Below are 26,210 nucleotides of genomic sequence, written 5' to 3' on the forward strand. Positions count from 1 at the left end.
AACGGTTTAGATCAAAGAAAATCATATACTGTATACTAAGGACTAAAATATCGAGGAGAACGGAAATATTGACAGAAATATCGGGGAAATATTGATTTTAAAAAATAATTGAGTAAATTGATGGAAATTTAAATAAAAACATATAAATTTTGAATAAAATTTTGAGAGATGTTTATTTGATCAATTATCTACTATATTTCATAAGAAATTATTATATAACTATTAGTCTGTAATGAGTTATAGTAATTTAAGGTAAAACAATCGTCGAGAATTATTAAAAATTTATTTTAATTTTTTAATGGCTGGGAACCCAAAGGGAGACTAGGCCATCACGACTTATATATATATGATACATTAAATATGAAATTACATAAGTGATTTAGAACCACATAGATGATCTATGAGGTACAAATTAGAACTTAATAATATTAATATACTTACCAACAAGGAAGAAAATAGAATATCAACAAAGCTTCACTCACTAATATATTTGGAATTTGATGCTAATATATTTAGAACTTGAAATATAATAGAGTTGAGTAGTGATGCAAAGTGCAACCAAGGACTAACATCCAAATGTATTTATAGTGTTATAAAGTTTTAATTTGAAAAGTAGTTAAAAATTGAATTGTAGGTAAATAATTGTAGGTAAATAATGTGATGAAGTTAGTTGGGATTGGACATATAACCAATTTTCTTTGTTTATCAAATTTATTACACATATAATATATATTATAAAGTGTCAAAATATAACACAAATTGACTTAGTAGAGTTAGCTAAGTGATTCATTTTCTATTGAGGTGAACATGGTTCGATTCCCCTCAACAACAAGTTAGGTTTTATTTGAATTTTATTTGTAACATAGAATGAAATATATATTAAAAATAGTCATATAGAACAATAACTATGCTTGGTAGAGTTGGCACACATCTTTGCTTGCAAATGAATGACCACGGTTCAATTCCCCTCAAACTCAAATTGAGTTTTAATTTCTGGTGGCGACACGTGGCAGAATGAGTGATTATATCGCGGATATATCCAAAATATCGATAATATCGCGATATATCGTGGAAATTTTCAAAATATCGATCTAAATTACCATGGCATGTGAAGGACATGTGGCGGAATGAGTGATTATATCGCGGATATATCTAAAATATCGATAATATCCCGATATATCGTGAAAATTTCCAAAATATCGACCGAAATTACAATGGTATGTGAAAGATATATCCTTACCCCGAAAAATCGAAATTATCGCCGAAATATCGACGATAATTTCGATTTTTTAGTCCTTGCTGTATACTGTAACTGTATGATGCTCTTAATGATGATTTTTTTGTCAAGTTCATCTTATAGTTGTTTTTGTCTCTAAACCCAAAACTACAATGAGGTTATGGGTTAGTTATGAGGATCTTGGTATATCAAACTTACTTTGATTTGAAGCAAAAATCATTGCTGTGAACCCTTTAAAAAAGGATAGTGTCTTATTTCTTAAACCTCTCAACTAAATGGGGGTTGCACCACTCCATGTTCAAAAAGCACTACTATATCAGAAAAGAAATTCCATAGTTGAGCACTATGCTAATTCTTGGAGAGCTTTTTATCTCAAATGTCCTACTTTATTCAGTTTATTGTTACGTATGCACTACAATATAATTTTAACAAAAAAACAAGTATGCATTAATTTGATGTAGGCCAGTGTAACAAATTATTGATTTGAGATTGTTTTAAATCTCAAATTACATCACACTATCGACACAAAAGGCAATAATGAAGCTGATGTGGACTTGTTTATTTTCATATTATACCAGTTTATCGTAATTATAATATCAAAATTTTAAAATTAAGTGTTGTTGAAACTAGTTATCTTTTGTGTTATGTTCTATCTAATAAGTTGATATAATAATTTTCAAATATGTAAAATGTGCATTCACAATATCTGTTTTCATTATTGACCAAAAAAAAAATATCTGTTTTCATCCGTCGTGAACATTTCTTTGCAAACATACAAAGAAAATGATATCAAAAGCCCCAGCCAATTGGAAAACAAATAAATCATTACTCTATGTTTTCTAATATTTTTAAAAGTCGTTTTCTAATAAAGTTAAATTAGCATTCTTTATGATTCATAAAAATACAAAAACAATACATCAGGCACCCACAGTCAAGAGAAAGATTAAAGCTGGTGGCTCAAAAATCCAAAAAACCTACCAAGCCATTTTTAGTATCTGATTTTCGAATCATCTAATTTATCCAAAGAATCCAAATTTTTCTACTGAATTTCCGATTCCTGGGTGCCTCCCTGTCTTTGTCCACCCACCAAGATCAATCTCTCTCTCTCTCTATCTCTCCGTTCCACCTTTCCTCAGGTACTTTTGTTCTCTCTGTAATTTGGGTTTTCTGTAATTGTTGCTTTATGTTAGAGTAGCTTTGAATCTTCTGATTGTGTCATACTTGATATCTGCAACAGGGTTTTGTTTTGTATGGTGTTTTGCTGATAATGGGTTTGCTGCACAATTTGTTTTTGCATATTGGGTTTTTGGTTTTGAACTTCCTGACTGCTTCAAAATTTGATCTTTTCAATTGGGTTGATCTTGGTTACTCGATTTATCTGTGTTTTGGGTTGATCTTCTTAACTTTGTATTCCCTTGACAGAAGAGAAATCCTTATTTGCATGGATGAGTTTCAATTTGGTGAGGCTTCAAATTTAATTCTGTGTGTTGGTTATGGTTATTGTGAGGACAGGTATGAAAGATGGCAACCTTTTAACACAAGTGAGACAATTTTCTCCTGGAGATTTTGTTTTGTGAAATTTTATCATGATCACTTTTATCAATTCATTTCTGTCATTTTGTTCTCATTGTTTTAGAAACATGTCATTCGACTTCACAACTGCAGTTAGTTATGTGCCCTGCAATCTTTTCCAGGGAATATGACAATTATAATTTGAAGTAATTCCTGGTTAAGCTTATTTGAAATCCATTTCATGCGGTTTGTGCTTGAGTTAATTTATCTACTGCACTAGGACAAGTCTCTAGAATCTTACTGTTTCAGTTTGTCAATGTGATTCTGTGAAAATTAAACACGACTGTCTTCTATTTTGCAGGTGAGGAATGCAACGTTAGATTATATCAGAACAAACCGGCCAGCATTGTTAGTCAGAAGAGGGAGGGTGCTGGTCCGCGGAGGTAGTCGGACTTCTGCGAGCTTTGTGTCCTCTCTTGTTCTTGTCAAAGCACACTTGTGCTCGCAGAGGTTTTCTTAGTGCACAAGTGGAACTTAAATTATCCGGCATATGCGAGTGTAAACTTCTTGGGGAGGTGTATCTCCTGGCATTATGGGTGCTGTCTGCTGTTGTTTGAATACTGATGATTTTGAAGATTATGTGAATCCAAATAGCTCCGCATTGAGACACTGTCCGTGTGTCAGTTGCTTTGTTCAAAACTTTGTGAATGTGGTATGCTATGCTGATCCTTGTTAATGAACTAATAATCCTCTTTTTTATCTTTTCTTTTTATTTTCAAATTCTCTCTCAAAATCATAAACTGTTCGCCATTGTGTGGAGAAATATATGTAGTATTGTTTGTGCGGTCTTTCATATTTAGGTGGGACTTATTATCCTTTATCTTCTGTAATTTGTAGTATTCATCACTGTTCAGCAGAGGGGAATTGCAGTCTCTCCCCTCATCCATTCAGGGGGCTGCATCAATGACTTCTGCAGCCTCACTTGATAGCTCTTTATCTGACATGTATCGCTCTCCTCCAAGGCCCTTGCCTTATGATGCTGACCCAAGATTCATCCGCTTGCAGCGGGATGGATTGGTTTCTAGGCGTGAGAAAGGCACCAGTCATTCTCATGAGGAGACCGAACCTCTAAGAAGTGATACCGATGCAGATTCAGAGTATTTGAGTACAGGAGACAAATGGAATGGATCTGCTTGTGAAGAGGGATCAAAAGAACATCGTTCCAGATCCTCGTTGAAGTTATCATCGGCAAAAGCAACAACTGGATTCGGTATCATCTATACATCTTCAGAAGAAGAGGATGTATGCCCAACATGTCTTGAAGGTATGTTCATTTGTTTTGGATTTCATTTGATTGATGTTATTGTCTTTCTCAATAAGAATACAACTTCTCACCATTGGATTTTTACCATTTTCCTATGACTACTTACACCACATGTTGCTCAATATTAATGATGAATCCAATCCTGTTTGGACTCGGTTTCTGTGTTTATTTCTTGAGCTGGATCAAAGTCATTAAACTGACTGTATATGTAAAAGGAGAGTGAGATCTTGATTTCAAAGTTAGATGATAGTTTTATTAGGGTAGAGAACTCGCGCACTTTTGATGTTTCTTGCACTTTTGATTGATTTATAATTCTGGAATGTATACCCATGTCTTGTATGACTTCTCACTTGTTTACCATACTCCTTTATATGCAGAATATACTCCAGAAAACCCCAAAATAATTACAAAATGCTCTCATCATTATCATCTTGGTTGTATATATGAGTGGATGGAGAGAAGTGAAAGTTGTCCTGTTTGTGGCAAGGTAACATTACCAAGTACTTTTCCTTCAGCAGATTTTGTTCATACTCATGAGTCATGATAATACTTTTGGCAGGCATAGTTTCTAGTAGGCATCCTTCCAGATATATCTCACATGGCCAAATAATGTTTTTGTAGTTGTAGGTTAGTGTTAGTTTATTATATTATTGGGAAATTCCTTTGCAATAAAGAATGTGAAGGTAATATATATATAATTTTCACTAAAATGTCATGTATTGGAGTAGATCCACTAGCACAATACTAGAGCTGCAAGATCAAGCAATTTGGTCTTGTAGTGTTGAATATCTTTGATTCCTGCTCAGTCAAGGTATAATCAAGCAGGAAGATTGACTGGGGAAGTAAAAGTTATACACTATCCTGCTTTGTCTTGAAAGTTGGAAATCTACAGTTCTGTAGTGCGGAGGGATAAATGTAACATAGCTTGATATTATGATTGATACATAGAATTAAAATGGCCAATAAAAGCCAATCTTGTTAGATTTTTTTAATACAAAAAGATAGAAATGAGCGAAAAGTGTCTTTTATCATGAATGTGTAGAGTCTAACTGGGTAATCATTGTTTGGCTTCTGTAGGTCATGGCATTCGATGAAACGACTTAATCTTGATTGACTCGTCGTTGATGAATCCAGCAACATCAGGAAGATAGAATACTAAAGAACGTGGTGCCACTGTGAATACTGCATGTTGAAAAAAGTGTCATTCCTAGTACATAAGTTAATTTCTGATAACCGATGTTGTAATTATCCAAATGTTTTTGTTTTCCTATGGAAGAAAAAATGTGTTGATTCTTGCGGTTATACTTGCATTTGGCAAAAGTCATCCAAGTATAACATTACACCAGTACAGAGAAAACTTTCTGTGCAGCTTATATACGTCTCCAGTGTTATTTTTTCGGGGTGTTATTTTGCTGGTTGATCTTTGGGCCTTTTATATTGATGAAATCATGGAATTAACTCATCGATGCTATCAGCCTGAAAGCTGAAACAGTGTTACGGTTATGGTAAGGTTTTGCTGAGGAAATGCTTGTCACACAGTGTTGACAATCGTTTGTCATTGTAATGTTGGTCATCTTTCACGTAAGCTCTGCAGTTACACCATGTCCTCTACTTCGGCATGCAATGAAGTCCAAACATTGATCTTGTCCAATGCAAAACTTAGGTTAAAATATGATCTCTTGCAAAACGTAGGTTACAATATTTCTTGTCAGAATGAATATATGAAGATCGTATATGTAGGCCAAATTTACCATGCTAATTTACATTTTGGTTATACATACAACAAATGTACTTTGTTATGTTCACATGTAGAGAAGTACATATTTCCAGGCTCCACCGTCACCACTGAGATGGAGAATGAAGGCTTCCAGATCAGGTTGTATCATTTTGTGGCTGCTTCGAAAGCTCTCAAGAACACCTCCTTCGGCTGAGCACCGACGCAGTTTACCTTTCCATTAAACTGCAACAGTAATAATTAACAGTTTAATTCGTTAATGCAGCAAAGCTGGAGTTCTAAATGCGAAATTTGCCTGACGCACCACGTAATATGGGACTTGTTTCGTTCCCGAGTACTTCTTGAGCTCTTCTGTGACCTTCAGTTTGTCACAAGAACAATGTCACTTTCAACATTCTTGGGTGCCAAAAACTCAAATTCCAGAATGTGAATCAGTTGCTTAACGATTCCAACATAGAGTTTTTCTTCTTTCAAGGTCAATGTAATTTGTGGAATGGAAGTGAGTAAAGATTTCAAGCAAAATGAAGAACAGACTCCAGAACGAAGACTGAAGGATTTAAATTTCCTTCTTTTCGAGATTTCTCAAATTTATTGATCATTTTAATTGCTACATAAATGGATTTAGTCAAAATTGAGATAAAGATGTACCTCATTGAGGCCATTGTTAGGGTCTTCAAGAAACTCTGCTGCCCCTTCTACACCAATCTTGCCAGCACATTCCACAAGATATTCCCTGCATACAAATTGCAAATGCTTGTGCCTCTTAATTCAGATGTAACAAATCACCAATTACAACCATATCAACTAGTCTGCACTATTTGTCCAGGAAGGATCTTGTCCTCCTTAGATTAGGAATGTTGTTTTATTAATCTAACCGCTTAGGGTCAGGTTGTTCACTTGTACTAATTTGTGATTTACTTTACTATTACCTGTCTGCAATGTCTTTTTCCTCTGTGAAGTACCCAAGCAATATCTCATCCACAAGATCATGTTGCATATCATGATCCTGTTCCCCAGCAAAATGTACAAGCCTGAAATAATCTAGAGGATTTCCCCTGTAAAAATGATACATTAAGCAAAAAAAAAAACAAGGGGAAAAGTATGCAACAACCATAAACCATCTTCAAAATTAAACATGGTTTATGCTTACATGATACCAGAAAGTTTGTATTCAATCTCATCGTAGGACATTCTTAAAATCTGCAGAGTGAAAGGGGACATAGTGAATGATCTTGGATCGTATAGGCTTTGTAGCAAATGACAATATGGAAATGAAAGAACTAATTGATTAAATACATCTCCTATGCGCATTTCCACAGTTTCAGATATTTGAGCAGAGCCATGCTTATCCTCAGAATGCTTCTTCTTATCAATGCCTTCTTTAGGGATGTCATCAGATTGAAATGGATGCCACCGGAGCTCGAACTCGTAGAGGGGATCAGCCTCCTCTAGAGCTTTGTCCAGATTTTTCTTGGCTATAAAGCACCAAGGGCATACCGGATCCGAAATGATGTCGATTGTGCAAGGCTTTTTGGGAACTCGGAAGGGATGCTTCATAGCCATGTTTGTGTATGGAACTGTGGTGCGTCCTAAAACAACTGCTCGTTGGAATTATCATATCAGAGCCACAAACTAAATCAAACCAAGCCATGGGATGATTGAGTGGTTTTTGTTCTTGATTCATAATAGCTGACCACTTGGAGAGGAGAGAAGCCAGTTGCTATGTAGCGAGTTACGGATACTTTTGTGGACGTAGACTTGCTTCTACGGTTGCACCATTTTCATTTTTTTCTTATTTTATGTCTTTTTTTAGAAGAATTTTAAGACCTAATTTCTTTGATAATTAAAACTACAAATTTGATACCGTGTCACAACAAGTAGGGCTTACAAATATTTTGAATCTGTGATCTTCTCAGGACGACTTGGATAAGCTACTGCATGTTCATTTTCCATCTCTCATTGTTGCTCGTATAATCGGTATTGTACATATAATTAGGTAATACCGTTATATATATAAAGTAGGTAAAACAAATAGAACTACAAACAAGCTATAACAAATCCAGGAGTATATAGGATACACTGTCGGGACAGGAAACCTGCACTCAGGTCTCCTACAAGGAGATGTGAACTTCTCTAAATAGACAGTGAATAATTAGTTCAATACCACAGGCATGGCTTTGCCTAATCAATGATCCTGACGCACACAGTGAAAACATTACAGAAAGACTGGTTCACAGAACAAATTACTTAGTATACATATTTCCAAGGTCGCATTCTTATTGGAGATCACAGAGAATAATGCTTGTTGAATGGCCGTATCACTTTGTCACAACTTTGAAAGCTTTCAAGAAAGTCTCAGGCGGTTGAGCACCACTTAATGCTTGCTTTCCATTGTTAATCTGCCAAATAATCAGATAATCAATATTGAGTGGATCTAGGTGTGAAGAAATCAAGCCACAGTTAAAATGTCATCACCCACCATGAAATGTGGGACTCCGTTTACATTGCCCGAATACTTCTTAAGGTCTTCTTTCACCTGCAATTAATCACAACAAGCAAAGTCAGTCAATATGGGACCTCCCTTTCTTACGGTTTGTTCCACACTGATCCTAAAGGTCAAATGCTTCAACTGTTTGCTTTCCTGAACTCATTCACTTGGAGAAACTTGTGAAGTACAAACCTCATTGAGCCCATTGTTGGGGTCTGCAAGAAACTCTGCTGCTCCTTCTACGCCAATCTTCCTAGCACATTCCAGAAGATATTCCCTGTATCCAAATTGCAAATCTTTGTGCCTCATAATTCAATTTAGGAAGGTCTTATAATACTGATTCTCATAATATTGGGGGCAATGAAGAATAAAGTTCTCCCGTCTAAAAAGAAAATACATGTTTTGAAATTACTCATTCACCTCCTCTTGGGAGCAAGGATGAGTCATATTACAACACCGCTACCGTTTCATGCTACCCCTGATCAATCACAACTGTTTTCATGGATCAATTTAAGTAAAAACAATTACTTAACTAAGTTTTATGGATAGTCAGATCATTAATCAATCTTTTCCATGGGCCCTTCAAAATGGCCTCCCTCATGGCTCCTGCTTTTCTGTTGTTCAAGTTTTCTCGTGCATGGCAACCAATTCTCTACATCAGAATTGGTATTATAAGCAGTAGACTGATACATTTTCAAATCTTGTTTCTCATTTGAAGCTGAGTTTGTTAATGAATTAGGACTGTTGTAGATCATGCCACATGAAATACACATCCATGCCACATAATATATACAAAGTCATAACTTCCGTAGTCTATTCATAGAGTGGCAGTGGTTTGTAACTCATTTTCACAACTCAATCTATCCGACCTCAAAGCAAGCAAATTTAAAAAGCTCATGAAAGGTTAACCGTTAACTTCATTACCTGTCTCCAATGTACTTTGCTTGTGTGAAGTACCCAAGAAAAAGCTCACCGACAAGATCATGTTGCTTAGCAAGATCCTGCTGCCCGGCAAAGTAAATAAGCCTGTGACTATCTAGAGTATTTCCCCTGGACATATTACACATTCGACACACGTTAATCGAAGTTGTAACCCTAATAAAACACATTCATTTCCACAATATGAACTCCTTGTTCACCGTTTCCACAATCAAAGATTAAAAAAGTAAGAAAAAGGAAAACAAAATCAATTTTTACACATACGTTAGTCCAGACAGGTCATATTCGAGGCCATGGCTTCTGAAAACCTGCAAATTGTCAAACGAAATAGTGAATGCATTATGCATAGCATATCGAACATGAAGCATGTATTTTCGCTTGATGTAAAATTGACTTGGTTAGATTCACAGAATCATAGCAAATACCTCTGACATCCTATTTCCCATTTTTGCAGACATATCAGACCCAAATTTTTGCTCATAGTACTTTCTCTTATCAACACCTTCTTTAGGGGCATTAGGATTAAGCTGATATGGGTGCCATCTGATCTGCAAACAATAAACGATTTGGAATGAGCAACAACAACATCATCATCATCATCATCATCATCATCAAAATCCACAATTAAAAGAGCAAGAATGATCATAGAGTAAAGATAGAAGAGTACCCTGAAGTCATATTGACCTTTGGATGCCTCCAAAGCCTTGTCCAGATTCTTCTTGCCCACAAAGCACCATGGACATACTGTATCCGAAACTATATCAATCTCCACGAGCTTCTTCGCAGGTTCGGCTCCCTCAGCCATTTTTTCTATAAGAAAATTAAACTCTAGAAATGAGATTGGTGCTCACACAATTCCTGGAACTACGAAATTCACTATGAAACCATAGAATCTAAATCCACTATTCACATCAGAGACATGGCTTCCGGATATACATGGATTACAACAAAGATTGATGAGACAAATGAAAGAAAGAGGCTTTGATAGTAAAGATTGCTGCTTTACTTGCCTGTTTTGTGTGCGAGTCTTAGCTGATGAGACTTCGAAGCTGCGATAGAAAGGAACCGAACACAGAGACTTGCAACGTGTTTTCGAATTGGTTCCACGTTTTCTAGTTCTTATGTGTGGTCTCTGCTTAGTGCTTCATCACCTACCACGTCCCACAAAAGTCAGAAGGAAAGGGGCACCTCATCATCTATTCTATTTTTCTTCTTCTCTCTTCTGGTGCAATCACCTACTAAAAATTAAAGTCATCCGGCTGGTTAATGTCATAGGATATCACAAGGCTTTCTGGAATCTGGATTGTTTGTTCTTATGGTCCTTGTACAATCTGTTGATGTTGTCTTACGATGGGAAACAGAGCGGTCGTGTTGATATAATCTTCATTGGGCCGGGATGTCACAAGGCTTTCTGATGTGACAAATTACTCAAGATTTAGGTTGGTCGATTCATTGGGTTCTTGCTTTGATAGGTTTTCATGAATCAACCAACCCAATAAAGTCTATAATAGTTATATCGTCACTTCTCTCATTAATATTGTGTATAGTATATTTTTAATAATACAAAGCTACAACATCAAAGTTGAAAGTTCTCAATCTTAAAGTTTGATCGTACAAAATTTGGTGTATCACAAAGTGTTAAGATGTTTACCGTATTCTTAGATCTAATGTAACATTCAAAAAGTAATTTGAAATCCAATGACGGAAGTGTTGACAAGGCTTTAGTTGAGGAGCAAATGCCTTAATGAGTAGTTTTTTTAAGCTTGTAATTGAGGTTATATCCTGATATCTCTACTATTATAAAGCGAGCACCCAAAAATTTAACTAAATTGTGAATTGTCAAATTCCTCATCTATAATTTTATCCTCACAAGGAAACAAAAAGACAATTATGTAAAGATACGAATATATCACTAATGTGTTATATCAAAATTTTTATTTGTAAGAAATAGAATTACATAAAAAGAATGCATTTCAAAAATACACTTTAAATAAAATTATACAAACTCATACGATCAAAACACGTACATAAGTGCATTAGGCTAGTAAAGCTGATTACCAGCTAGAACAGCCGTTTCTTAATAGCTTATGATGTTTGAGTGGCATTTGGTGCATGATTGGCTGGCTAGCTCAGTCATTTTTTTCTTTTTTTAATTCTAGCTCAATAGTATGATCGAGTTTGCGATAAGTCTACTCGCTCTTAGTAGACATTCTTGATGTATTTTACTAATAATAATCGGTGGTTATCCGGCACGCAGGTGGTACCCGACCCGGAGCCGGGTATCTCCCAGTTTGTCGGAACATACAAAATCCAACCTCAACGATTAACTGCCAAATCAATTATCAGCTCTCTCTCTCTCTCAGTTGACCAACTCAGGAGCCTATCAATCGATCAATCATCTCCCCAAACTCAACATTTCTTCCCTCCCAAAAATCCCTCTGGCCTCTCTCCATCTCTAGATCCTCTGCTCTCTCTCCTTCATTCATTTGAAGGAGAGAACCAACCTCCTCATCTCCACCCGCCCAAACTATAAATCTTTCCCCCAAAAACTTCCCAAATTTCTCAACTTTCCTTCTCCAAATTGAGACCCAATTTGTAGGAGGTACAAAAAAACAGAAGCCCAAATCACTGTTATCCGACATGGACGAACTTCTCGGCCGAAATAACCGACCGCCGAGCATTAAGGCGAGAAGCGCGATTTACGTCTGGGGTTACAACCAGTCTGGCCAGACTGGTCGCAACGGCCGTGACCGCCAGCTCCGAATCCCCAAGCAGCTCTCCCCCGACCTCTTCGGCTCTAACTCCCGCTGGCTCGACATCGCCTGCGGCCGCGAGCACACCGCCGCTGTTGACTCCGATGGCTACCTCTTCACTTGGGGTATACATTTGTGTTTGTTTTTCCAATTAGTTATTTCAGTTTGTTGTCTTCGATTTTTGTAATGTTGTTGGATTTGATTTTGGTTAGGGGCGAATGAGTTTGGTCAATTGGGAGATGGCACTGAGGAGAGGAGTAAGCATCCGAGGAAAGTGAAGCATCTGGAGACGGAGTTTGTCAAGTCTGTGTCGTGTGGTGCACATTGTACAGCTGCCATTGCGGAACCTCGAGACAACGATGGGACGGTTTCGACTAGTAGGCTTTGGATTTGGGGACAGAATCAGGTTAATGCAATGCCCCCCCTTTCAATGTCTCTGAACAAAATTATTTTTCTTGATTTTCATGAGCTTGCCAATGTTTTGCTACTTGTTGTCATTGTAGGGTTCAAATCTGCCGCGTTTGTTTTGGGGTGCATTTGCTCCGACCACGGTATGTTGTGATGCTTCCTGCTGTATAATCTTTCTAGTTGTGGACATCAGTGGTGTTTGGTTTTTATTGTCATGGTATTTTGATAGACAGTTTGTTAAAGAGAAAACGGTAGATGATGAAGCTAGTTACTCAAGTTGTGGTTGTTAGGCTCAATTTTGCTACTGTGTCAATCAACCTTGATTGATTGTCATTAGCTGCATAACCTGCATTGTTTGATCCAAGTCCAACTAGGCTTTGCTTCCGCAGCAAACAATGTGTTTTATTAGCAGACAAGTGAGACAACTGGACTAGGATTTTAACTCCAGAATGCACAAGAGGATATTAGTAATAAACTGCATTTGTGTAGCGTACTCCATTAATGGAACATCCTGTGATGGAGTGATTTTTTGTTTTTTTTTTGTGTGTATTAATTTATAGGTGTAAGCATATGGGCCTTCCTTGAATTATGTCGGTTATTACTTAGTCTTAACATTACTTATTGGAAGGATCATAACAGGCTATCCGTCAAGTATCTTGTGGAGCAGCTCATGTGATGGCTTTATCAGAGGATGGTCTGCTACAAGCTTGGGGTAATTGCTTTTCTATGTGGTCCCTTTGAAAAATTTCCATCTCTAAACAAAATTTACGTCTTTATGTGATAGAATTGAACATTACAGTTCCATTTTTTAAATTCTGAAATACTAATTGTAGTTCCAAATTTGAAACATGGAATAGTACATCTGGATGCTCAAGCTAAAGGAAAAGCGGGCCCCTCATATGCATTAATGATTTCTGATTTGTACTATAGACCTTGTTGGTTGGAGTAAGTTTGGTTGTACAGCCTACTATGTAGATGTATAGTGTCAAATGAGGTTGCATTGGATGAAACTTGTTTTTGTAACCCTTAGTTGGAGAAGGCATGAAATCGTCTATTATAGGAATTGAAGTTACATATGGTTAGGCCATTGCAATTTTGTGATAGATACTTAAAAAAAAGATGGAAAATAACGCTTAATCAAAAAAATATAAGCAGAAAACTAAAGCTCAGGCTCTTGTTTCCCACCTCTAATTAATCAAAATTTATTTACTATTCTGGATACACAGGATACAATGAATTTGGCCAGCTTGGCAGGGGCGTTACATGTGAAGGATTACAAGGGGCTCGTGTAATAAATGTTTATGCAAAGTTCCTTGATGAAGCCCCTGAGCTTGTGAAGATTACCCAAGTGTCATGCGGGGAGTACCACACAGCAGCTCTATCTGAAGATGGCGAGGTGTAAGTGATCTATAGTGCTTATTAGTTGAAGATTAAGTCATATATTTATTGTTGGGGTTATCCGCATAGCATTAATTCAGAGTTGATAACTTCATGTGGGATTCTCCCATCTTACATGGTGGAACAGGATGCTATGAAAATGGATTCATTCTAATTTGCATTCTGTTGCTATAGGTTCCTCTAGATTATCCTATAAATTGCATCCTACTACTATAGATTCCTCTAGATTATCCTGTTTTTTAAGGATAATATTGGTTCATATCCTCAGCAGTGGTTTTAGCAGCTAAAGGAACACTGATATGGCTTACATTTATATATATATGTGCGCGCGTGTGCGTGTGTGTGCGTGCATGTGTGTGTGTGTGTGTGTGTTGGTTTTTTTCTTTTTTACTAAGCGACAGAATGATCCAACAGATAAAAGAGGTTACTTCATTTATGTTATAAAAATGATAGTCACTCACGCAATCCTCAAGTATGATGAAGATTTCCCAGAATAAGTTCTTAATGTAGTTTACATTCACTTGCTTTTTACTTTTAGAGACCTCAACATATATCTTGAAAGAATTTGATTTGGCCCTCACAGGTATACTTGGGGGTTGGGAAGCATGGGGCAACTTGGTCATTGTTCCCTACAATCTGCTGATAAAGAGTTATTGCCAAGGAGAGTGGTGGCACTTGATGGAATCTTCATGAAGGATGTGGCATGTGGTGGTGTGCATACATGTGCCGTGACTCAGAAGGGAGCTCTTTATGCTTGGGGTGGCAGTCGAGCAGGACAATTAGGCCTCGGCCCTGAAAATGGATTTTTTTCATGTAATCCTAATGAGTCTGCAAGCTTTTTCCGTAACATCCCTGCTTTGGTTATTCCGCTTGGTGTGCAGCTCATTGCATGTGGACATTCCCATACACTAATTTCTACAAGGGAAGGAAGAATTCATGGATGGGGCTACAATAGCTATGGTCAGGCATCTAATGAAAAATCTACATATGCTTGGTATCCATCTCCAGTTGATTGGTATGATAAAGATAAGTTCTTCAGCAGGTTCTTCGTATCTGTCTTTAATTTGTACATTAATTGAAGTGCACATTGCACATTGCAGGTGTGTTGGGGAAGTTCGAAAACTTGCAGCTGGTGGGGGACATTCAGCTGTTATGACTGATGCATGTTCTTTGAAGGAATTGTGCGAATTTAGGCTTGCAGATAGCGTGACTCCAACCAATGCTTCCATTATTGAGGACATTGCGTCTAGAACAGATTCAGATAATTTAGTACGCCTTTGTGAAAGATTGAGGTATGTACTGAGCAATAATTTGTGTAGCATTTTCCCCAGTAGTTTAGAATTTTTCATTCTTTTTATTTATTTTTATTCTTTAATTTCCTTTCATTTTACGGAAGATGACCATTTTTAGTTTCAATATGATGCAGGCAGCACATGCTTGATGGTGGCGACTACGAATGTGAATATGATGAGCCAAATGGCTAGTTATAGAAATTGAGGAGTAATTAGATGGAACTCATGAGATGGTTGTACTACATCACTTGATTTATAATCTAGTTAGAGATTTAAGTAATAAAAGCTGTTAAGTGGCAGGCTCTTGAGAACTTGTATGTACTGTATGTATTTACGTCAAAACGTCGGATTGAGATGTTAGACTAGTTTCTGTAATTTACTCAGTAGCTGTATAAAATTGAACTTGAAATATTTATTACACGATCAGCTACTCAGCTAGACTGAACCTGAAACCTTTGGTTCTTTGGTAATCTGCAGTCGGTGCCCTGTATGTAGAAGTTAAACAACTTTTGTTATGAGCTAGGGTAGATCAAGACGGTACAACACCTAAATATATGATCCAAATATGGTTAGATAATTGCAATTTTGTTTTGCAAGCGTTCTCGTTCTTATTCTTTAAAGACGGGTAAATAATATTAGCGGATGTCCTGATAAATCTTGCAGTTGATACACAACCCAAATTAGACATTAAGATGTTATTCATTACATATGTTTCTGATGTGATTTGCAGTCATCATTAATTCCAATGGCTAACCATCCATGGTGGCATGACTGTGCTACTAGCAGGCTGAGGCTGAATTCTTCTCCCATCATCTTTATCCATTGCATCACTTCTACCTTGGAAAGCCCCACTGAATTTGCATACTTAGTACTGTCAGTACTCAAATGTATCAATGCAAATTACAGACTGTATTAGGAGCAATCTGTAACATAAACATAACACAAGTATGTGCATACGTACCCAACAGTTTGAGAAGAGAGCAGTGCTGGTGATGGAGGTTGCTGAGGCGGCATTAACACAAGGGTTGAGGGGTTTGCCTGCTGACTATCATTATGTTCTCCTTGTAGAAGCTTTTCATTCTCCTTGAGCTGTTGGTTAATTTACACTTTAGATGTACTATTCATCTGTAACCCAATTAGAAATAGCTATGAACCCATCCAGTATGCTTTCCCTATTTAATATTACCTTCTTTGCTAGCGAGTTGTTTTGCTCTTGCAATGTCCTTTGCTGAAATTGTCACGAATAATGTGAGAAGACTTCCACACAAAAATGCATTTATATGCAGTTAATACAAACATACCTTCTTCTGCATCTCTGAGATGGATTCGTGCACTACTTGGTTCTGAACAAAGCCAAAAACAACTATGATATGAGTATTATAAATGGGATAGGTTGGAAACTATGCTAGCTAGATCAGTTAGATAAACTCTTGCTCAGTGTTTATGTTGACTAGGATAAATCAAGCTAGCTACATACCTTTCTTGCTCGTACGCGCTTCAGAGCTATATCAATCTGTTGCTCCAAACTTTGAAGCTCCCTCAAGCTTAAGGGGTCTAAATCCTCTCCCGTGTAATTCCTTGAGAAGTTGATCAAAATAGAGACCATCAGAGATTCAGAGTAAATAGCAATGTTTTAAAAAGCGAAGGCGTACCCAAGACGTTTTCTTGAGTCTTGAGCCTTAGAACTTGAGGCGCATAAGGCGTAAGCCTTATGTTATAAAAAATTAGTAGCTAAATGTGTAAATATATAATTAAACATATAAAAAAAGAACATGTATACATAAGAACTTACTAATTTATTGCATTTAGATATAATGAAAATCATAATCCAAACGTTTTAAATAGTTTTCACCAAATTAAACACATTATATAAACAAATATAAAAAATACTTAAAAAGATTATTTTCTAAGGCGTAGTAAAATGCGTAAAAAACGTAACATAAGGCGTAAAAGGCGAGCCTCGGTGCCCAAACCGAAAAACATAGGCGTTATGTAAGTAGTTTTAAGCTTTTTAAGCCTCAGGCGAGCCTTGAGACGAGTTTTTTAAAATATTGGTAAATAGAACTGTTAGAACAGAAACTTATAATCATCGATCCTAACTCGTTGCATATTCATTCATGTATGTATTAATTAACATTTAAGGAAAAAATACCTTATTTTTCTCTTTAAGATTTCAATCCTTGCCGCTAGCTTGGGAAATTCCATGGACCAGCTTCCCTATATACCCAAAACCAGCATGCATGCAACAAAGGGTTATATAAAAAGCATATTTCAAATTAATCAGCTAATAACCATCATGTAAGTTCACATAAACAGAAATTGCAATTATTGCACAGCGACTAACATGTAATTTAGGTTGAACACACGTACTTGTACGTACCCTTCAAGATTAGGAGCTCCTTTTTAATAGCTAGCTTTGTTCAAATCTCTATCTTTACTTTAGCTAATTATGAACTTTACTCAAAGCCGATCAAAGATGCTCATGTTCGTGAAGCCTTCTTGATCAAAATCCAAAATTCACATAAACAGAACTCAAGAAACAATGAATGTACCACTGTACCAGGTCCAATAAATCCCTTAAAAGGATAAAAAAAAACTTGGAGTGTAGACTCTCTACTAGCCTAAAGTAATACAAGCTTGCTATAAAGCACGACTTAGAATGCATACGACTACTAACGTAAAAACATCTCCAGTCCAGTTTATGGGAAATAAATTATTCAAAATTTTTAAGTCTTAGCAAATTATTGTAACTAGCAGAAAAACCATGAAGACAAATAAATGGTTAGGTATAAACTTGTCTGCATTCCTAAGCAAATGGTTGTATTGAATGGTTTAATTAGTTTAAATATTATGCATTATTAAGTTATTATACATGATCGATCAATTTAATGGAAACGTAGATCCTTATCTTAAAAGAAATGAAATTTACCTAAGAAAACCATATCAAGTCATCATTTTAAGGCATATATGTAGACACACACATACATTGAAGGCACAAACACAAATACATATATACTAGCTAACTAGCACCAGCTATCTAGCTAGGTAGAATATATAGGAACAATACCTGTGATTCTGAATCAGGAAAACACATGCTTTGCCTTTCTGCATAGGAGTACTGCTCATGCCGCTCCAGGATCCCCTCCATGCTAAATATTCAGAAAGAAGGAAAAGATCAGAACCACAATTTAATAATGACATTATATCGAACTAGAAGTATGGGATTGAAGTCATTGAACACAATTCTTAAACTCATATCGCTCATTATTGAACAAGTTAATTAGGAAGCTCAAATATATGATTGATCATGCATGGGATGCAGTATTTGTATGTAAATACTAGCTGATATTGCAGATGTATATCATATATCACAACCAAAAGATAGAAATTTATTAGGTATGCCTCTTGACAGATGAGGTAGATATCAAACAACAGGTACGCTTCGTCAATGATTAAGTTGTTAGGACATAGCCGGACAAATAACTTTACCAAAGCTAAATAGGAGCAACTCGAAGAAAAGTGAAATTCTTGAACATGAATAATGTGGACGAGAATAGAGTGAGAGATATACGAAACAAAAATCTAATTCTATCATGTTTGGTGAAGATACTTGGTGTCCATCTTTCTGTTTGAACTTAAAACCTTTAAGGCATAAAAAAAATTAAAAAAAATTAAAAAAAATTTAAAAAAAAAACTTAAAACCAAGCTAGCTATTGGATCCAATTAGATGTATTGAGAACCATTTTAGTTAATGCATGTTATGAAGATGTGAATGATAGATAAGAATAATTTCATAGTAGTAACTAGCAGATAGCCGGGATAGTTTGAGTTATGAGACGAGGTCGATCTTCTTCTTCTTTTTTTCTTGAAAGGAAGCTGGACTTTAGATTAAAATTCCAAATCGTATAGGGATGATTCTGATTCTGCATGCACGTGAACAAGAATGCAGATAGAGCTACTTTCAATTTTTTGCAGCTAGGTAGACTAGTTTCGGTATTAACTCAGGAATCTATAGCTACTCATATTCCAAGATCATATTCAGATCTAGTCAGCTCATGCTTTTGATTTTTACCATATGTTGTCCAAACTCCAAACTTTGTGAAATGTCAACTTCCATGCAATACTAATTTGGAAAACCTAGCTGCCTCTATTTTCCTTGACACCTTTCTGAAATCGATTACACTACTGAGCAGAAACGTACTACCAAAAATCAAAATAAACATATATACATGAAAAAGAATATTACGAATATACAATCACGACACATTTTACCTGTAAACAAATTGTTAATGTACTTTTTTTAAACAGCAAACGAGTTGTTTATTTAAAACTAATAAGAAGTGCTACTAATCTTAGATGTACTTGATTGATAAGCATCACATGCTCATGGACTACTATTACTTGGATTGGATATATATTTGGATTGTATATATTCCCTTTTCTTTCTTTCGAGTTCTGAGTCGTCTATTCGAAACATACTTGCACATCCTTTTGGAAATATTATACTAGCTACAAATTAACACATCTAACAGGGCTTGTTATTACTTATTACTAATTAGCAGGGCTTGTTAATTTATTACTGCTCATACATCTGATGATTTGTCCTCTAGCTAGTTTTTTTTTTATTTTTCGGAGTGAACACAGTCCAGCTACACTACAAGTACATGGTTCTTCACTGGACAACAACATAGCAAAAGTGCATAAAACCAGGATTTAGCCTTTTCAGTAAAGAACCATCTAATGAATTAAATACTTTCAGCCCCATCAAACACCCATCTGAATTTTCCATAAACCAATAATATCAAGACAGACATGAAAATAGTCAAAATACACAGACTCAAACCCGGTTAAGGAGAGGTATTTAGACAAAAACGAAGCAGAGTGAAAACAAATCCATTACAAGATAGCAGCTGATAACAACTAACGGGAGGGTAAAAGAAAGTTAGTACCTTGAAAATTTGTGAAGATTTAGAGAGGGTGATGTGAAGAGGTCTGAAAAAAAAAACAAATTCAGAGAAGGAAGAAGAAAAAGGGTTGTGGTTTGATGGAGCGGATGTGGTTTCGGAAAAGCGTTTGTGGGTTGATTTTAGTGGAGAGATCGAGGATAAAACTAAATATTAAACACTCATGTGTTGATTGAATCTGTGGAACAAGAGCAATATACAAACACAGAGGCTTAGTTTAAGCACTCACGAAGCATATACATATATATACCTGGAATCGGTAGCATACTCAAAGAGCTTGCCTTTGGTGGAGAAGACAATCAAAGCTACCTCAGCATCACAGAGAACTGAGATCTCATGAGCTTTCTTAAGCAATCCAGTTCTTCGCTTCGAGAACGTTACTTGTCTGCTGATCTTGTTCTCGATCCGCTTCAGCTGAACCTTGCCTCTTCCCATTTTGAGCAATCAAGCAAACTTTCTCTCTGATTAACAAAAGGAAGAAAAGGCTGTAGACGATATCAGTTCCTACAGGGAAACTTATCACCAAAATAGCAAAAATTATGGAAAAACCCTAATACGGTTGGTTCAGGAAAAGAAGATTTAAAAGGAAAGCATGACGAGGGTTTTGGTATCTTTGTCGTTCTCCTAGTAATGGTAGACTGGTAGTGAAAATGTGAGTTTCTTTGGGTATCTGTCTATTTTTGTGTTGGGGTGGAGTTTTTGGGAACAAAAGGCTCGTACATATGGGAAAATAAACCAGGAGAGTCTGTGAGTGAAAGACTGGTATTTCGCAAACCAGGGTAGTTTGGGGGATGTGCGTTGTCGAGTTGTCATTGGCTGAAAGGAGTGAAACAGTTGTTTTTTTTCGATGATGTGAGGGAAACAGTTGTTCATGTCTCGAATTATTCACACAAGGCTAACAGAGACATGTCCATACAATGATATATTACTAAATTATTTTAGATATATCATAGCGCGCGGGACCAAAGATATGTTCCTTGAAGGGAATGAAGGCGAGTCTCTGAATATAATACGCTCTATTCTTTCATACAAAAGAGGAGGAGGGCGTGCTCTTTGTGGTCGAACTCGACCCACATCCAGTTGTATTAGCACTCCTATCCCTTCCGATGTCACAAGTGTTAGACATGGTGCTAAGGGCAGTTTAATTCTACCTCTGTAAATACATGAAAACCTCGGTTGGGGCCTCGTTGAATACAATCGACGTTGGTTTGCCTCGAGGATATATATAGCAAAAAAAAAAAAAGATATATAGCAATTAGCAAGAGCTATAGGCCTCATCGATTCCAATATTCCTGCTCGGCATTGACCATGTGTACGTGCCACATACCGGCGCGGCCCTCTAACTAGGACATGGACGGCGCGGCTAGTTTTCTAGTGATCGGAATAGTAGGCGGAAAGGCAGTCACTGAATAAATCGTATTATTTGATGCATTAAATCGACATATATAGGGGAGTAGTGATTTAATTACACTAACAGTTCTATATAAGTAAATATATAATCTCATATTAATTAGTCTTTCTTACAGACTCAATCTATTATGAGTGAGATATATGTAAATCATAATATATTTTTAAGTACAACAAAAAGGTTTGTTATATGACTTATATCTCGAACATCTCTAGCTAATGAGATGATATTTCGAAAACAATCGATCTGGGATAATTAATCAAATACACCTCATATCAAGTGCAATACAAAGGAATTAATAAGCGCATGTATATCATGTGCGTATAAAATCCCCGAATATTCTGCATGTTAGGATATATGTCGGGACCATGAGAATTAATTAGCACTATAAATCCGAGCGATAGCCAGAAAACCAGTCGACTCAACATGACGACATGCACCGATCGATCAAGACACACCTCAGAGAGCTAGGCCGACACCGAAGAAGGGAAGACATAGACATGAACAATCCAAGCTGCTAACACGTACTGGCAAACATGTACCTAACTACCTAAGCCAATTTGGTTTGAAGGTCGGCGAATTTGCAGCGTCCTCTTACTAGCTCTTAACAAGTGGCAGGCACGCCAGGCCCCCACCAGAGTAAATCCCGGCAACACCGGCTACATGTACTCTCCAGATTCAATATGTTACGACTTATCAGAATTCAGGGCCATATTAATTTATCATAGAACTCAACTATTGATATAATCTCTTACGGTATCTCAGACAAGGAGCACCATAATTTTCTGGAATTCAAATTTCTGTACATTGGCACAGTAAATCGTACTACAATTAAGGAATTAACATAATGTTGTGGTCCAACTTCTGATGCTGCAATGTAATAATAATACATATAACTTATGTTGGTATGATAGATATAAGAATCAGTTTTCGTCGTGCGCACTAGGGCATTTCAATTCGAGTATCGGCAATGCTGCATCTACAAGAACTCATAAACAATATTTTTGCAGATTTCTGAACTTTTCTCTCGCATACACAACATGTTCCACTCTATCGTCTATCTGCTGCATGTTGGATGAAGTTTATTGATTTATAGAAATCAGTTGGGGTAACCTTGCTATAGGTTACATGCATGGATTTATATAATGTCATATATATATATATATATACATATGTATACATATATATATATATATACTTGAAATTAAATGATTCAACTATAAGCTTAAAATTCATGTTCTTATGCAAAACGTACGTACGTGTTTTAGTTACCTAGCTACCACGTATATGTTCCTCAGATTCATGAGTATAAAAGAAAACACACAATCGTTTGGATCGCTATGATTTTGTTTTTTTTTTTTTGGTAAAACTCTTAATTAACACACAAGATATTGAACTTTGGTAATGGAAACATATTTTAAATTAGAAAATTATATAGTAGTACTAGACATTTGATTAGTTAACTAAAAACTCACTTTCCATATTTCTTATAAAAATTTGGACATAAGTCCAAACCCAAAAATGAGTGAACTCAAACCTGATTAATTAATTAATGCTGAAATGTCTAAATTGCCACTATTTTGGTAAAACTTACCAAGATGTCACTCCTAGATTTAACAAGTTTATATCTCCTCATTTTTTAGTTTTTTTTTTCCGACAATTTTAATTTTCCGGCCAAACCACCGACAATTTAACGGTGAGCTAATATATAAAGTTGTTCATTACGTCATAGGCTTTCATTTAAATACCATATTGCATATCTTTTGAGAAACTTTAAAATTTCAAATTTTGATTACCAAAAACCACAGTCAATAGTAGTAGTTAGATTCATAGTCGACAGTAGTAGGTATCTTCACAGCCGACAGTAACACATCTCAAGTTGGCAGTAGCAACTAGTTTCATACTTGACAGTAGCAAATTATTTAATTAGTTAGTCTCATAATCGACAATAGCGGCTAGTTTCTCAGTCAACAATAACATGTAGCTTTTTAGTCGACAGTAGCGGGTAACGTTTTAGTTACAGTAGCAGGTACACATGTAGATATGATATGTGATAGTGAAAATAAATTTTGAATTCACTTAAACGTGATAAGCTAAAGAGGGGTAAAAAAAGTAAAATATCATATAACATGTGGCAACTTGCCATTACGTGGTTTTTATTTGTAACTTTTGGTCATAATTTGCTCTATCAAATTAGGAAGTGAGTTTTTTGTAAACCAAAAGGTTGTCTGTCACTTATTAGTAGTTTGTTAATTTTAAATTTACTTTGTGTATAAAACTTAAGCAAATAACTAATATCAGTTACATGCGGACTAATAAGTATCAAAATACGTACTGTATCAGTTACATTCACTTACATGCGTATACTCCATACTGAAAGTTTGTGTCGATTAAAAATATTGATATAGCTTTTCATTAATTTGATCATCCCTAAAGAATTGAGTTGCGTTATAGTTTTATCTCGTGATAATTGTACGTAAGTCATATTGGTATATCAAAACTTGGTAAATATTGTACGTCCAGACTTAGTTTTTTTTTTTTTTGATCTATTTTTTCTAGTGGATTCAAACCCTAGCCTTCAAACAATCGAGCTGAAGTCCTCTCTAATAATCCAATCGACCTGCTTTATATATACGACATAGGTCGGGGATCAACTTCGGTACAAACTAGATCCCTCGCATAGTTAGTGACTAATTTTATATCTGAGTGTGGAGGATTGGTTATCAATGCGGTTCCTATTTATAGGCAAAACCCTATTTTCTTCGAATATATACTCTATAAACTAGCTGGAGATGGATCAGTTCACAGCTTCACTGATGACTGATCGATAGCTTTGGCCAGCTCCCATACGACTCTGGAAAGCTAGCCAGGTATATATTATTTGTATGTACTTGTAAGGAATCGAGAGAGAGAGCGAGAGAGAGAGAGCGAGAGAGAGAGACCCTTTAGCTAGTCTGTAATTACACCCGCTTATTAGATATTAATTGATCGAGGTCCCCAAAATACACCGGAACAACTACCATATGCTATTTGTTCGAGTGATAAAACTTGAAATCGAAGCCATGAAAAACCTTAAAACAATTTTAAATAATTTGAAATCATTTTATAGTTAAGGCGTATCGAAACTGAGTTCAAAGTATGACTCAATCGATTTGATTATTACAAAACCAATTTATAATTCAAATATTATAACAAATGGAAATGTAAAATCAGCTCAATCCTCACCACAAATAGAATAAATCAACTTCGACAATCTTTAGTGAAAGTCCTCCAATTCTACTAATACGCACCTGCAGAACTATCTCTTACACCATCGGATAGGTGCACCGAGATTGTAAACACAAACCCGGTAAGCTTTACAACTCGTATGAGTAAACCACTAGTATAACACATGTCGCATGATAAGAAAATACCAAAGGCATTTAAAAATAAATGTGCTTGTAACATTGGACGGCATATCTGGTTGTCCAATAACAACTGAAAATATAAGCACTCATGACACATTGGGGAACCCATCTGTTTACCTAGTTACATTTAAAATACGGGTACTCATGAGACCCATGTACTCATATGTTACCCCTCATGCAGTACGCCGCCCGATAATTGGGCAACCCATCTGTTACCCAATATCGTACAAAAATATGGGTACTCGTGATACCCATGCAACCCATATGTTACCCCTCATGTAGTATACCGGTAGACAGACTAGAGGTCTAACTGAATCGTAACTGACACTCGGTTAAGGCTTGGTTCCGATTACTGCCAACACGTCCGAAGATAGAAAAACGTTTTAACAAAACTCAAAGTTAAAACCAGGTACAATAACAATCCACACATGTTATTGTACCACAACCAAGCGACTCTTGCTCAAATAAAATAAATATAGTTGCCACAGTATAATTCATTTGGAAATAAGAACGTGACAATATATAATATAATAACCCATATATATGTATCGTATTTACCATTTATACACATACACAACCCACCATATTATATACATGTCATAGTTCGATTTTTCTAATAAACGTAAATATGAGTCACCACCAAGGATAAACTCGTCATAGTGAGATTTACTGTTCAGAAATTACTTTTACAAAATTACTGTTCAGAATTTATTGTTCACGCGCCGCCCTAGGCGGCAGCACGAGCTGTCCCTTCTCACCTCCGAAACTCTTCAAACCACCAAACAATCAACATACAAAATGTACATCACACGATTATAGACATTTTCGTACCTATATTGGACCCTATTATCTTCGGGAAGTCACCGGAAGAGCTCGAGATGCCGATGGTGGTCGAATTCGTGGAGGACGTGGTGGTGGCGCGATTTGAGCCCCAAATCGCTTGCAGTTGGCACCGGTGGTGAGAATCGGTGAAGATGAGCTGGCCCCATGCTCTGGTGTCGCCGGAGAAGAAGCTTGGACGGCGGCGGAAACTGTAGAATCTTAGGATCACCGATAGAGCTTTAAAGCGACGTGAGACGGCGTGTCGAGTTCATGGGTAGGAGATGGAGGCCGTGCGGTGCCTTTGGGACCGGCGGTGAGGGCCACGGTGGCCGGAGACAGAAGATCAACGGAGGCGATTTTGAGAGAGAGAGAGAGAGAGAGAGAGAGAGAGAGAGAGAGAGAGAGAGATTTTCTTATTTTGGAAACTAGGGTTTCCAAACAAACTCCTTTTATACAATTTCCAAAATCGGAAACTAACTTCCGTCGATAATAACTTCCTCATACAACGTCCGATTAGAATGCG

At 36.4% G+C, this 26,210-nt stretch overlaps 5 protein-coding genes across 6 annotated transcripts; 2 read left to right on the forward strand and 3 right to left on the reverse strand.

The window, feature by feature from the left end:
* Positions 1 to 2,202: 2,202 nt before the first annotated feature.
* On the forward strand, positions 2,203 to 5,480 carry LOC126798852 (E3 ubiquitin-protein ligase At3g02290-like). Its single transcript, XM_050525920.1, has 5 exons — positions 2,203 to 2,373; positions 3,111 to 3,461; positions 3,647 to 4,073; positions 4,451 to 4,560; positions 5,151 to 5,480. Exons 2-5 carry the CDS (start codon positions 3,342 to 3,344, stop codon positions 5,175 to 5,177), a joined length of 684 nt encoding a protein of 227 aa, XP_050381877.1. The 5' UTR covers positions 2,203 to 2,373; positions 3,111 to 3,341; the 3' UTR covers positions 5,178 to 5,480.
* Positions 5,481 to 5,955: 475 nt separating this feature from the next.
* Positions 5,956 to 7,371, reverse strand: LOC126800105 (uncharacterized). The gene is made up of 6 exons (XM_050527396.1): positions 7,105 to 7,371; positions 6,959 to 7,008; positions 6,738 to 6,863; positions 6,457 to 6,541; positions 6,113 to 6,166; positions 5,956 to 6,033 (listed from the first exon to the last, which is right to left on the reverse strand). The coding sequence occupies exons 1-6, from the start codon at positions 7,369 to 7,371 to the stop codon at positions 5,956 to 5,958; spliced, it is 660 nt and encodes a 219-aa protein (XP_050383353.1).
* A 471-nt stretch (positions 7,372 to 7,842) lies between these two features.
* Positions 7,843 to 10,538, reverse strand: LOC126799012 (uncharacterized). Its single transcript, XM_050526119.1, has 8 exons — positions 10,246 to 10,538; positions 9,903 to 10,045; positions 9,661 to 9,783; positions 9,500 to 9,543; positions 9,221 to 9,346; positions 8,489 to 8,573; positions 8,288 to 8,344; positions 7,843 to 8,207 (listed from the first exon to the last, which is right to left on the reverse strand). The coding sequence occupies exons 2-8, from the start codon at positions 10,038 to 10,040 to the stop codon at positions 8,127 to 8,129; spliced, it is 654 nt and encodes a 217-aa protein (XP_050382076.1). The 5' UTR covers positions 10,041 to 10,045; positions 10,246 to 10,538; the 3' UTR covers positions 7,843 to 8,126.
* Positions 10,539 to 11,493: 955 nt separating this feature from the next.
* On the forward strand, positions 11,494 to 15,549 carry LOC126797575 (uncharacterized). The gene is made up of 8 exons (XM_050524225.1): positions 11,494 to 12,113; positions 12,201 to 12,394; positions 12,492 to 12,539; positions 13,036 to 13,108; positions 13,623 to 13,794; positions 14,378 to 14,809; positions 14,895 to 15,086; positions 15,221 to 15,549. Exons 1-8 carry the CDS (start codon positions 11,876 to 11,878, stop codon positions 15,276 to 15,278), a joined length of 1,407 nt encoding a protein of 468 aa, XP_050380182.1. The 5' UTR covers positions 11,494 to 11,875; the 3' UTR covers positions 15,279 to 15,549.
* A 142-nt stretch (positions 15,550 to 15,691) lies between these two features.
* On the reverse strand, positions 15,692 to 20,755 carry LOC126797576 (truncated transcription factor CAULIFLOWER A-like). Of its 2 annotated transcripts, none has more exons than XM_050524228.1 (8): positions 20,301 to 20,755; positions 18,154 to 18,235; positions 17,239 to 17,303; positions 16,564 to 16,663; positions 16,388 to 16,429; positions 16,273 to 16,314; positions 16,048 to 16,175; positions 15,692 to 15,937 (listed from the first exon to the last, which is right to left on the reverse strand). In XM_050524228.1, the coding sequence occupies exons 1-8, from the start codon at positions 20,483 to 20,485 to the stop codon at positions 15,823 to 15,825; spliced, it is 759 nt and encodes a 252-aa protein (XP_050380185.1). In that variant the 5' UTR covers positions 20,486 to 20,755; the 3' UTR covers positions 15,692 to 15,822. The 2 variants fall into 2 exon arrangements, with proteins under 2 accessions (XP_050380185.1, XP_050380183.1); XM_050524226.1 differs by having other exon boundaries at positions 15,692 to 15,957.
* Between the last annotated feature and the right edge of the window lie 5,455 nt (positions 20,756 to 26,210).

The sequence above is a fragment of the Argentina anserina genome, chromosome 6, assembly GCF_933775445.1.
Source record: "Argentina anserina chromosome 6, drPotAnse1.1, whole genome shotgun sequence".
NCBI classification, from domain to species: domain Eukaryota; kingdom Viridiplantae; phylum Streptophyta; class Magnoliopsida; order Rosales; family Rosaceae; genus Argentina; species Argentina anserina.

Bases quoted from the DNA above. Each gene is read 5' to 3' on its own strand.
- LOC126798852 (XM_050525920.1), top strand. From the start codon at position 3,342: ATGGGTGCTGTCTGCTGTTGTTTGAATACTGATGATTTTGAAGATTAT. The intron at 3,462-3,646 runs GTATGCTATGCT...TGTAATTTGTAG, and splicing joins TTCAAAACTTTGTGAATGTG to TATTCATCACTGTTCAGCAG. The intron at 4,561-5,150 runs GTAACATTACCA...TGGCTTCTGTAG, and splicing joins GTTGTCCTGTTTGTGGCAAG to GTCATGGCATTCGATGAAAC.
- LOC126800105 (XM_050527396.1), bottom strand. From the start codon at position 7,371: ATGGCTATGAAGCATCCCTTCCGAGTTCCCAAAAAGCCTTGCACAATC. The intron at 6,864-6,958 runs GTAAGCATAAAC...TCATTTTTACAG, and splicing joins TACAAACTTTCTGGTATCAT to GGGAAATCCTCTAGATTATT. The intron at 6,542-6,737 runs GTAATAGTAAAG...ATTTGTATGCAG, and splicing joins GAAAAAGACATTGCAGACAG to GGAATATCTTGTGGAATGTG.
- LOC126799012 (XM_050526119.1), bottom strand. From the start codon at position 10,040: ATGGCTGAGGGAGCCGAACCTGCGAAGAAGCTCGTGGAGATTGATATA. The intron at 9,544-9,660 runs GTATTTGCTATG...GACAATTTGCAG, and splicing joins TGGGAAATAGGATGTCAGAG to GTTTTCAGAAGCCATGGCCT. The intron at 8,345-8,488 runs GTTTGTACTTCA...GATTAATTGCAG, and splicing joins CCAACAATGGGCTCAATGAG to GTGAAAGAAGACCTTAAGAA.
- LOC126797575 (XM_050524225.1), top strand. From the start codon at position 11,876: ATGGACGAACTTCTCGGCCGAAATAACCGACCGCCGAGCATTAAGGCG. The intron at 12,114-12,200 runs GTATACATTTGT...GATTTTGGTTAG, and splicing joins TGGCTACCTCTTCACTTGGG to GGGCGAATGAGTTTGGTCAA. The intron at 13,795-14,377 runs GTAAGTGATCTA...TGGCCCTCACAG, and splicing joins CTATCTGAAGATGGCGAGGT to GTATACTTGGGGGTTGGGAA.
- LOC126797576 (XM_050524226.1), bottom strand. From the start codon at position 20,485: ATGGGAAGAGGCAAGGTTCAGCTGAAGCGGATCGAGAACAAGATCAGC. The intron at 18,236-20,300 runs GTATATATATGT...CTGAATATTTAG, and splicing joins GAGTATGCTACCGATTCCAG to CATGGAGGGGATCCTGGAGC. The intron at 16,176-16,272 runs GTAATATTAAAT...ATTAACCAACAG, and splicing joins ACAACTCGCTAGCAAAGAAG to CTCAAGGAGAATGAAAAGCT.